At 55.2% G+C, this 11,874-nt stretch overlaps 1 protein-coding gene across 2 annotated transcripts; it reads left to right on the forward strand.

Moving 5' to 3' along the window:
• The first annotated feature begins 111 nt into the window (after positions 1–111).
• On the forward strand, positions 112–11,403 carry LOC123776796 (zinc finger protein 446). Of its 2 annotated transcripts, none has more exons than XM_087853322.1 (7): positions 112–2,714; positions 3,660–4,038; positions 4,115–4,316; positions 4,593–4,687; positions 6,482–6,566; positions 6,782–6,919; positions 7,061–11,403. In XM_087853322.1, exons 2-7 carry the CDS (start codon positions 3,697–3,699, stop codon positions 7,585–7,587), a joined length of 1,389 nt encoding a protein of 462 aa, XP_087709448.1. In that variant the 5' UTR covers positions 112–2,714; positions 3,660–3,696; the 3' UTR covers positions 7,588–11,403. The 2 variants fall into 2 exon arrangements, with proteins under 2 accessions (XP_087709448.1, XP_045629047.1); XM_045773091.2 differs by having other exon boundaries at positions 112–2,389.
• The last annotated feature ends 471 nt before the right edge of the window (positions 11,404–11,874 follow it).

The following is an 11,874-nucleotide window of genomic DNA, read 5'->3' on the forward strand; positions in this document are numbered from 1 at the left end:
ACAGTGTATACATGCCTTCAGTGTGTTGTCACGGAGCTGCAGGGACTTGGCTTTGACCCATGTCTCTTGGAGAGCCAAACGGTAGATATGTAGGCTGTCTGAGGCCCACTGAGTGTCTATAATACCTGTTATCCCCTTCGCAGCCAGAGGTATGGGGTCAGCCCAGGAGATCTAGGTAGGGTGGATAGCCTGGGCTGGCCCCAGACAAGGCTTCATATTGAGGCTTTGTGGATCCAGGCCAGCGAATCTAGGCAGGAGCCACCAGTAGTGGCCAGGTTAACTCCAGGCGGTGGGTCCTCTAGTCCCACCACCTCCAAGATTCGGCAGCTATGTGTCATATACTAAGGCCACAGACATATCGCCCTCCCATTCTCACTTCCTTCCAGCAGTGCCAGACCTGTCTTCTATTCTGGAATCTCACAACTCCTGCAAGGAGAGGAGTCTTGCTGGACCCGCTCCCAGAGACCCTTCAATGCAGATTCTATGCCAGGCCTCTGAGCCACTGTTCACCCATCCTGAGCCACTCATCCTTTCTCCTCTGCTCTGGTACACACTCTGGCCTCACCCCCATCTTACCTTCCCTTAGAATGGCACCACGAGCTTGCCACTCTCCGTCTGAACAGCTGTGAAATGCAGACAAACCTCTACTCTCACTGATAGCTCTTGGGAGCCCATGGGATTCAGGGCCAAATGCAACTGTCAAAGAGCAAGTGGGTACCCAAATTATATGCAACCTTTTCTGCATCTTGGACTGACATTTCTGGAGCTCTAATGACCCCTTGAGCTGGGTCTGATGTCCTAAGCCATCTCCCCACGAGTCTCCTCCACACTTCATTGAGCTCCTTCCAACCTGTGTGCTTGGCCCCTGCTATGCCTCACTTCTTCTACCCTTCTCAAATCCTCCCCTCCCAGTCCCTAGGACTGATCAGTGGCCCATACTGAAGTCTTACAGGAACTGTAACCTGCCTTTCTCCATGTCTTGGGCCTTACACTGCCCTCCCCTAAGCTTCTGTGGTCATGTTGAGCCTTGTCCTGTTTGGCTAGTTCTTCTCTTGATCCTGAGCAGGCTGAGTGTAAAAGTGCCCTTGAGCTCTCTGGGGCAAGATGGTGGTGTGAACACATGCATTTCACTTGGTTCAGAAACCCACTGAAGCTACAGAGATGAGAGCGTTTAAAAAGACAAACCCACAAGACTGAGTATGGTGAATCGGGTCAACAGCAATGGCATTCTGGAACTAGAAGCAGATGCAGATGTGGGATCTTTCTCAGATTTAGAGAAAGCCAAATATTGATTTGGCACTGGGGGAAGTGGATTGAGGTCCCACCAGGCTTATATTGCAGAACTCCAGAAGGCTTGCAAACCAGTAGCCCCCAGGGAGAGGAGACCTAAACAAAGATGCCTGGGGGAGAGCTACTAAAGCTATTAGAGCACCAGCTCTCCCCATACAGTGGATGGTGGAAGTCATTTCTGGGGAATCCATACAGTTCCAGAGAAGCAATCTAAGTCGCCTCCCCAAAACAGCTCAGTCTGATGACACATAGAAGAGTTGATAGGCCCCAGTCATGCAGATGCTTACAGCTTCCAATCAGTAAGACCACTGCTCTTCACTGAGTGCTGGCAGATAGGGATTACTAGGTATCACAAGAAATCAAAACACGCATATGCAATTTAGTATTGAATAAGCCATTATCCAGCTACTTGGTTTCTGGGAGCAAAACACCCCTTCCCACATTCTTGCCTACTGAGATAAACTGAAGATCTCTCTTACTCATTCTGGTACCCGGTGTAAAAGGTTAGCAGCGTCCCATGACCTGGACAAAAACCTTCATCCCTCACTTTGCAGTACTGACATCTGAGAACATGTCTGAGACTCTGAGGGTATAAATCTTGGGACAGTTTCGTCATGTGTAAACGAGTGCCTACCCCGGTCCCTGTCCTCGATGTCCGCGGGGCGCTCAGTAGAGGTCGAATGAAGGACCCCAGCACCATCCTCGCTGGAATCCTTCCTGGGGTTGGTGGAGAAAGTCCACGATGAGGCCCGCCTCCCGGGCCGTAGCCCGCTTCCTCCTGGGACCACCTGGTGGCGAGTCTCGGCCAAACTACGCTACAGCAGCCGTCACTTCCGGCCTCCAGGAGGACCGGGCGACGCTCTGGTCGTTGCCTTGGTAACCGAGGGAGGCGAGCGCGTGTCCTCTACCGGTTACCAAGCGAACTGCTCAGCGGCTAGAGCGAAGCCTCAGGAGGAGCGCTGGGGAGGGGCCTCGGTGGGGTGCCAGCTCTGAATGGCCGTAAGGTCACGCTCCTCCCCCCTCACCTCACTTGCCAATAGGCGCCGGGTCCATTGTGCACATGCGCAGGATTCTCACATACCGTCCGTCACGGCTGTTGGTGAGTCTAGGGCTCGGACGCAAAGGAAGAGCGGTCGCCAGTGAGGGGAGGGAGTCCCCCAACTCTGGGACTCTTCAGATTTCTCTAAGAGGAACAGAGCTCTTCTCAGTCGTGAGAGGCCTTTGGAAATGAGCATCCGCTGGCGGAGACCGCGCGTGTCCTTGCTTGCTGAGTCTCACGGGAAACGTAGTCCGAAGGGAGGGGGCGGTACCTGCCGCGCAGGCGCGTGATTGGCGGGGGCGGAGTTGCCATGGCAACGCGCGGAGGGGCGGGGAGGCGGGGCCCCTACCAGAAGCGGCGTCCCTGCATCCGCGCCGCGGTGGAGGTGAGCGCGGGCGGGGCGGGGCGCGGCTTTTTCCCCGGCCCTGGGGACCGGGCTGCCCTGCGCGCCCAGCACCCCGCCTGCGTCCTGGCGCGCTGCGCGCTCCAGCTCCTGGCCTCGGCCCCCGCCCTTCCTGCGCCCAGCACCGCGTTCCCCGTCCTCTGGCGAGACCCCGTCTTTCCCCTCCCTTTTGGAGACGGACTCTGGGGGGTCGGGCCTGTTCTAGATGGCCTCACAGGCCCCCCAGGTGGGCTTGTTTCATTGCAGACCCTCTTGACGGCCGGGACACAGTGTTCGCTCACGACTCCACGCAACTCGTAGCTTTGTTTTGTTGTGCTTGTCACATGTTCGGTTCGGGCGCTCTGAGTCATTAGTTCGCTGGGGTCAGCGAGCACGGTGTCTTGGAGTACATGCAGCCCCTGCCTCGACTCACGGCACACAGGTGCCTCATGCTTCTAGCCGGTCCCTCAGGGTGCCCACTTCAGTCAATATGTCCCGATGTCCTGGAGATCGTGGGGACACACGCTCCGCCATAGCCCAGCTCGGCCCGGTGTCCTACTGCTGCCTCTTCCCACCTTCACTGCTCCCACTCAACAGGGATGATGGCCTCACCTGGTCCCTGGCTCCCTGTCCCTCGGCCTCCTGCCGGTCACTTTCCCTGGCTCCTGAGTCAGACCCTGGAAGCCTGCGATGACTCCTTTTGCCTACCTTTTCATCATTTCCCGCGGTTTCCTGGAAACAAAGCATTCATCCACAAGGCTTCTTTCTGCCTTCAGTTCCTGTCAGCAGCTGGCTCCTGTGACCCCTCCCTCCACGAAGCCTTCCCAGTCTCATGCATCCCTGTGCCAGGGTCCTCCCTCCACGAGCCTCAGTTCCCTGGGCTGGGCCTGTCTGCCCTACCCTAGCCATGGTCTCTTAGCCCGCACCCTGATCCCTCCTTTCCTGCAGGTCCCTCTTGCTGGCTACAAGAAGACACCCTACAACAATGCCATCCCCACTGGGCCCCCCACGCCTGCCCTCTGTGGACCCCGTGGCCATCCTGGAGGAACCTGAGGCAGCACGCCTGCGCTTCCGGGGATTCTGCTACCAGGAGGTGGCAGGTCCCCGTGAGGCCCTGGCCCGGCTTCGAGAGCTGTGCCGGCAGTGGCTGCGGCCAGAGGCATGCTCCAAGGAGCAGATGCTGGAGTTGCTGGTGCTGGAGCAGTTTCTGGGCACACTGCCTCCTGAGATTCAGGCCTGGGTGCAGGGCCAGCAGCCAGGCAGCCCTGAGGAGGCTGTAGCCCTGGTCGAGGGCCTGCAGCATGACCCTGGGCAGCTGCTGGGCTGGGTGAGTGTCACCAATGTTGGCTTCTTGGAGGAACAGAGCAAAACTAGAGCCCCTGTGACTTGCCTCTCCCCCTCAGATCACAGCCCATGTCCTGAAGCAAGTGGTGCTCCCATCAGCACAGAAGACAGAAGAGTCCTTGGGGAGATCCCACCCTTCAGCAACAGTGGAGCTCCTCAGGGCAACCTCCGGGGAGGGCTCACAGGACACCCAGATGGAGAGGTCTGCCCAGCTTAGCTGCAGTGTGAAGGAGGAGCCAGATGCTGATGGGCAGGAGATGGGTGAGAGTGGGAGCCCCACAAGGTCTGGGGTGCTCCCGGAGGGAATGTCAATGTCCCAAGATGGGATGAGGGCTCAGGAAGGACTGCAGACTGCAGAGCTGGGTCCCCAGGAGGCAGGAGGAAAGGACTGGCGGACTGCCTGCCTGCCGTGTGACTGGCACACACAGTAGTCTCCTGCCTCCTGGCAGAGGAAAGCCAAAGCTGCAGCACCAACAGCAGCTCACCTGCCGTGACTCACGTGAGCAGCCCCTGACCTTCATCTGCCTCATTTCCTAGCACCTTCCAACCCCCCAAATCCAGCCCAGTCCTGCGAGAGGCACCCTGGACACCGGGAACCGGCCTCCACATCCTTCCACGCACCCAGGATTCAGGTAAGCAGCCCCAGGTAGGAGGTGCAGGTACCCAGTAGGAGGAGTGTGTCCTTGGGGGCCCCTCTGCTGTCAGTTTTGTAGGCTTCTTGGCTCGCAGCTTTTGTGCGCTTTGCTGCCCAGAAATGGAGTTGGTATCAGGGCCCCTCCTGCAGGTCCTGGGGTATAGGGACAGGCTGGTGGTCTCTCTAAAATTGGGGGAAATTTGGGCTTCAGGCCATGGAATCTGGTTTGGAGTGACTGGAACTGGTAGGGGTTGGCGTTGGCGTTCTCATATACAGAGAAATCGGGGATTTTGAATCACCCAGTAGTCTTAAACTGGTACCTGGGGATTTGAACCCTCAAGTGTGCACGGTGTGGGGTCAAGATGATGAACCTTGGCAAGAAAGCCTGAGCACCATGCAACAGCCTGGCCTCCCCAGCACACCAGGGATCAGAATGGAGATAGCCAGGAAATAACCTGCAGCCACCTCTTTCCTGGGGCTTTCCTCAGAGGCCAACGAGCCCTGGGCTGCGGCCAGCTGGGCATGGAAGCTCCGCCGAGACCCCTGCTACCTGGAGTGCTCGCTTCCTGAGTGTGGGCAGCAGGGGTCCTGTCCTCTCCCAGCAACTTTGCTCCTAAGCCACTCCGCTGGGGAGCGTTCCCAGTAGAAGAGCGGGTTCAGATGTGCTTGGAGGCCACAACATTCCTGCAGGTTCTCTTCACAGTCTGATGGCACAGTGGGAAACAGCGGGGTGGGCAGACCACAACCTCCAAAGGCTTCTGACCTCCAGCTAGCAGCATTCCAGCTGTGGCTTCATGTGGCTGCCACCTCCCTGTCACTGGACCTGCAGTGGTTTGTCTGTCAGGACTACTTTTCCCACCCCAGCAAAGCCCCAGATGATGGGAATTTGGGAGGCAAGGAGAGCAGAACCCAGGGACAGGGAGTCCACAAGGGTCCCTGCTTCGACCTCCAGAGCTCACCCTCTGGCAACAGGCAGGAGCCCGCCCACCGCCCCACCCACACACATCATCTGAGCCCTGAGATGCTTGGCTGCACGTCCTAATGTGAGTCCTCCTGCCCTCAACCTCCCTGCAGCCTGCTCCCCACATCTGGGGATGCTGACGGCCCTCAGCAGCTCCTCCAAGGAGGATCTCTTTTACTTTTGTAACCAGGGGCTTGGGGAGAGGTGGCTGGATCCCCTTGGGTCCCCAGGCCTTTTGCTGTCAATGCAGCACACTGTTCAAGGCAAGGAGGTGGGGACAGTCATATCCACCCCCACCCAGGCTTCCCGCGGAACGCGTCAGGGGCTTCTCAGCTTCAGTTTGTCTGGCTAGAATATGGAGTGGGGCTTCTGAGGGGGACAGGTGCTAGCAGCATCCCCCCAGTGAGCTGAAGGACAGGTCCTGTCTGCCCTATTTCCCAACCGTGACACACCCTTTTCACTTTCATCCTTTTTTTTTTTTTTAAGATTTTATTTATTTATTCGACAGAGAGAGACAGCCAGCGAGAGAGGGAACACAAGCAGGGGGAGTGGGAGAGGAAGAAGCAGGCTCCTTGTAGAGGAGCCTGATGTGGGGCTCGATCCCAGAACGCTGGGATCACGCCCTGAGCCGAAGGCAGATGCTTAACGACTGCGCCACTCGGGTGCCCCAACCTTCATCCTTAATGAGCAAAAGGGCTTTGGTAACTTGCCCGCTTCCTCAAGTAATTAGTAAAGCTGTGGCCAGGGGACACAGGCAGGGTAGGGCACTGCAGGGCGGGGTAGAGGATGGGGCTGGACGGGCACCAAGGGTGATGGGCCACATCCCCACAGGAGGAGTGGGGGCTACTGGACCCATCACAGAAGGAACTGTACTGGGACGCAATGCTGGAGAAGTATGGCACGGTGGTCTCCCTGGGTAAGGACCAGCCATGACCCCTCCTTTGGTGTCCTCATACCACTGGCTATAGGGCTCACTGCCCAGCCCTTTCCTGTGCACGTCTCTCAGTGCTTACCCAAGTTCCCACTCGTTACCTGGGGGCACCCTGTCCCCCACCCCTGCACCTAATACGTAAGAGTCCCTTACCTGTCCCCATGCCAGGACTGCTACCTGACTATCCCTCACCCTGGCAGGGATACCGGCCCCCCCGCCAGAGGCACAGGCTGAGTCGGAGCCGGAGGCACGGGCTGAGTCGGAGCCGGAGGCACGGGCTGAGTCGGAGCCAGAGGCACTGCGTTCAGAGACAGAGGGTCGAAGAAGCCTCCATCCAGGTGAGCGCTTCTCCATGCGGCCTGAACCACCTGTTCTCTGGTGGGGGGGGGAGCATGTCCGCCCCACACACCTGGAGGGAGAGGGTGGGCCAGGGTCCAGGGCACCGGGCTACCTGGGACTGCCACCTCTCCTTCCCCCAGGAGATGAGAGTGAGAGCCACTGCGAGGGTCCACCCCACTGCCCAGAGGCGCAGCCACCCCGGGGCCCGGGGTCTGTCACCTGGGAGGGCCCGTCTGGGGCCTCTCTGTCTGCCAGGGCAGTGCTGGGAGCAGGGCTGGAGCCTGGTGCTCCACGGAGGAAGCCTTACACCTGTGAGCTGTGTGGCCGAGGCTTCGACTGGAAATCAGTCTTTGTCATCCACCACCGGACACACGCAGATGGCCAGGGTACACGGGCCCCGGCACTGGCCGTCGGGGGCGCCCAGAAGCTGCCACAGGGTTCCCGGGAGCCAGGCATGGCCCGACACCCCCGGCGCGTGCTCCCAGGCCCCCGGAGCTATGCGTGTGAGGAGTGCGGGCGCAGCTTCAGCTGGAAGTCGCAGCTGGTCATCCACCGCAAGAGCCACGCGGGCCAGCGGCGCCACTTCTGTGGAGACTGCGGCCGTGGCTTCGACTGGAAGTCCCAGCTGGTCATCCACAGGAAGAGCCACCGGCCCGAAGCCCCATGAGTGGCTCGAGAAGGCAGCCTCATCTTGGGGGCCTTGGAGCCTCCAGGGTCTGGACACAGTTCCCGGTACTCTGGCTCTAGCCTTCCCAGGGCTGCTCAGCCTCTGTCTGTGACACTGGTGAATCGGAGTTCCTGGGAGGGTCCCCGCCCCCATTTCGGTCTCCCCAAACAGCCACCTGTGTGTAAGTAAAAGAAGCTGTCCCTCCCACCACCGCCCGGTGAGGCCTGGCTTGCAATCCGCTGCCTAAGCCTGGTAACTTCCAAGCTCTGAGATCCCCAACTATGACCTGATGCAGGCTGACAGGCTGAGGACTCTCCCTGCCCCTGGGACCTTACTGGCCCCAGGTGGGTGCTCGAAAACGGCCCCTTTCCACTCTTCCTGATGCTTCTGGGCCTGACGTCTTGGTGTGGAAGTTGCAGAAAGTTTAGGAGAGCGTGCCTGGCTTCTGTTTGCAGGCAGATGGGAAACTAATGACCTTCCGCATTTGAGATGTTTTAAAAATTCCACTTTTGTAATGGGAAGTTTCTGCATAAGAATCCTGATCTCTGCTTTCTGCTGGTCAGAATATCAGCAGCGCCACTCCTGCCTGGCAGCTGGAGCCACAGGAAGGGCCAGCAGTCCTGGTCTCCTGGCCTACTGTATTCCTTGGCCACCCATGTCACTCCTTGGCCTCCTTGGCCTTTGAGCTCTTGAGTCCCAGCTTGAGTGGACACTAAGGGGACTTCCTTTGCAAGTACGGATGGACAGGAGGGTGGCCTCTGAGAAAAGGGTCCACAAACGGATGTCACGTAGGCCATGTGATTTCAAAGTAGTTTGTGTTCACTTAGACAAATTTGAAATGTACAAGAGAGCAAGTGGCCCCGAGTTCCACTGTCTCGTGCCAGTGACTATCCCAGGAGTTCACACGTATGGGTGTCATATAAATCTTGTGGAGCTACTGTATATATCATGCTCTTCTCACCCCCTCATTTCCCTGTTATTAAAAATGCATTTTAGTGCCTGGGTCAAAATTCCATTTTCTGTCCGGCACTGTCATTTCTACCAAGCCCAGATAGTTCATTGTTCAACCCCGTGGTACCCAGTACCGGGGATGCACACTCCTGCGCATACACTCGGGGTGCAGCTCTGCTTATTTCCCTTAGAGTAGTCTCCCCAGATGGGATCGTTGCCTTTCCACAGCATGGGATTTTTCTTTTGTTTTTGCCTTAAACAACACTGGATTCCTTGAACCAATTCCAAGTCCTCCCCTCCCCCGACAACACCAGCAATTCTCCAACAGAAAATATTTTTTAACTCCAATCAGAAAATGAGTAGGGACGGGGCGCCTGGGTGGCTCAGTTGTTAAATGTCTGCCTTTGGCTTAGGGCGTGATCCCGGCGTTTTCTGGGATCGAGCCCCGCATCAGGCTCCTCCGCTGGGAGCCTGCTTCTTCCTCTCCCATTCCCCCTGCTTGTGTTCCCTCTCTCACTGGCTGTCTCTCTCTGTCAAATAAATAAAATCTAAAAAAAAAAAAAAAAAAAAAATGACTAGGGACGCCTGGGTGGCTCTCCGGTTAAGCGGCTGCCTTTGGCTCAGGTCATGATCCCGGGGTCCTGGGATTGAGTCCCACATGGGGCTCCTTGCTCAGCGGAAAGCCTGCTTCTCCCTCTGCCTGCTCTGCCTGCTGCTCCCCCTGCTTGTGCGCGAGTGCACACTCGCTCGCTCTCTCTCCCCCTGACAAATAAAATCTTTAAAAAAAAAAAAATGACTAAAAGCCTAATAGAAAAATGGATAAAGGCTATGAATCCGTAATTCACATTAGAAGAAACATGACTGGCCTAACAAACCAGAAAAGACATATATGCTCAGAAGTAATCAGGGAAATACCGGTGCTGTGAAGGCAGGGCCTGGCTTACCATGTTCGCAAACCCTGTTGCTGGCATTATACTTGGTATGCATAGCATGGCCAACAGGAATAATTAAGATACAAATTTTAATAATATGATGGATTGCTCAGTCTTCAAAATAGCAAATAAAAACTCTGACTATAGGGGCACTTGACTGGCTCAGTCGAAATAGCTTGTGACTTTTGATCTCGAGGTCATGGGTTTGAGGGGTTTGAGCCCCACACTGGGTGTAGAGATTATTAAAAAAATAAACTTAAAAAAAAAAAACCTGATAAGTATTGGTGAGGAAGTTCTGAACTGGAACCTGTGAATATGGTAAGCTCTCACTCTTGTGATGGGGTTGAGTTATATGGCATGGTTGACCTTAAAACAGGGAGATGATCCCAGTGGATGTGGCCCAATCACGTGAGCCTTTCTAAAGCAGGGAGTTTTCTCTGGCTGGTGACAGAAAAGGAAATCCAAAAGAGTCGAAGCATGGGGCGCCTGGGCGGCTCAGTCAGTGAAGCTTTTGCCTTCGGGTCAGGTCATGATCTTGGGGTCCTGGGATCGACCCCCATGTCGGGCTCCATGCTCAGGGGGGAGTCTGCATCTCCCTATGCCCCTCCCCACCTCTCTCCCTCTCTCTCTCTCAAACAAATAAATAAATAAATAAATGAAATCTTTTAAAAAAAGAAATAGAGTCGAAGCATGAGAAGGATCGATGGACCAGAAGGATTCTGGCTTTGAAGAGAGAGGGAGTCAGACTGTGGCCCCTGGAAGGTAAGAACAACCCCTGGCTAACAGCCGGTGAAGAAACAGAGACTTCAGTCCTACAACCACAAGGGACTGCAATCTGCCAACAACTTGATTGGGCTTGGAAGCAGATAATTCCCAGGTCTTCCAGATAAGAGCCTAGCCCAGCCAATGTCTTGGTTTCAGCTTTGTGATACTCTGAGCAGACCACCCAGCCAATGTCTCCCAGACTTGTGACCTACAGAATGGTGAGCTAATAAATGGTTGTTGTTTTAAGCCACTAAGTTTGTGGCAATTTGTTAAAAAGCATAGAAAACGTAATACAACCATGTATTGTTAATGGGTTTAGTACTGCTCATGGCCAAAAAGATAAAACCGGCCTGCATCCAGTGATGGAGTGTGGAATAAAATGGTGATAGTGTTTTTCAATAAAATTATTAAAAATAAGAGATGAAAAAAATAAATGAAACAAAATGAATTTGGAAAACCTTGGCAGTATCTTCTGCAGCTAAATCTATGTATACTCTTACCTGGCAATTCCACTCCTGGTGTGCTCACAACAAAAAGGAATGCTTGTTTGGGCTCAGGCCATGATCTCAGCGTTGTGAGACTGAGCCCCATGTCGGGCTCCACTCTCAGCACAGAGTCGGCTTGTCCCTTCCCCCTGCTCCTCCTCCCGCTCACTCAATCACCCTGTCTCTCTCTCAAATACATAAATAAAATCTTAGAGATAATTTTAAAATAAAAAGTTTTCATGAGATTAAATGTCTCCAAACATTCAAAGAGTGCTTTAAATTGTAATGCTTCTAAGTTTTTGATTAAATCACGTGTTTAATATGTTAGATTTTCTTAAATTCTTTCGAAGTGAGCAATATTTACACACGAATATTGCAAAATTGATGCGCTCCCTTGCACATCGAGGATTTCCATTCTAAGGATGAGTTATGGCTGAGATAGATGCATATATAAGGAGGGAGGAAGGCAGGCAGGCAGAAAGAATGAACGAACTTGACACAGATTAATTCCGTATTTCCTTAAAACGGTGGGTAAGAAGCGCTGGGTAATATTATTGTTCCATCTATGTATGAAGATTACGGATCCCGAAAACCCGTCACAGTGGAGCAAAAGGGAAAATCTCTTGTTCTCTGCCAGCAGTCGTCCGTGTGCACTGAGACTGCCTTTCCTTTGTTTTTGTGTGTGACAGACACCCAGGTCGTCCCGAAGAAGAGCAAGGAATCGATACCGTGATGTGCCAGCACCACCTAGACGACCCAAAGACAAGCAAGTCTGGGAAAGTCCATTTTGCGCGGCCCATTTAGCAAGGAAAACGGATGGTTTAGGGACGTCTCAGAGAACGATCCAGACTCAAGAAAGATGCGGGCTGGGGGCTTGCACCTCTTGGTGGAGAGGCTGCAAAACTGATGTCAACCCCACAGGCCACAGAGAGGCCGAACCCTAGCACAGGCCTCCAGAGGTGGAACCGGGTCTGCATTCCCGGGCTCGCGGCCGAAACACCACCACGGCTCCCAGCCCGGCCCTACCGCGGGGCTTTGCCCTTAAAGCCCCGGGCTGGGGTCGCCTCCTGGGACGTTTAGCCTCGGGGCCTTTCCCTTGGGTGCACGGCGGCCTCCCAGGACCCTGAGCGCAGGACGCCCAGCCAGGTGACTCC

The sequence above is a fragment of the Ursus americanus genome, chromosome 21, assembly GCF_024610735.1.
Source record: "Ursus americanus isolate L20-20 chromosome 21, mUrsAme1.1.p, whole genome shotgun sequence".
Lineage (NCBI taxonomy): Eukaryota > Metazoa > Chordata > Mammalia > Carnivora > Ursidae > Ursus > Ursus americanus.

What these genes read in the sequence shown, in the direction of transcription:
- LOC123776796 (XM_087853322.1), top strand. Translation starts at nt 3,697, where the DNA reads ATGCCATCCCCACTGGGCCCCCCACGCCTGCCCTCTGTGGACCCCGTG. An exon ending in TGCTGATGGGCAGGAGATGG is followed by an intron (nt 4,317 to 4,592) that starts GTGAGAGTGGGA and finishes CTCATTTCCTAG; the next exon opens with CACCTTCCAACCCCCCAAAT. An exon ending in TGGCACGGTGGTCTCCCTGG is followed by an intron (nt 6,567 to 6,781) that starts GTAAGGACCAGC and finishes TCACCCTGGCAG; the next exon opens with GGATACCGGCCCCCCCGCCA.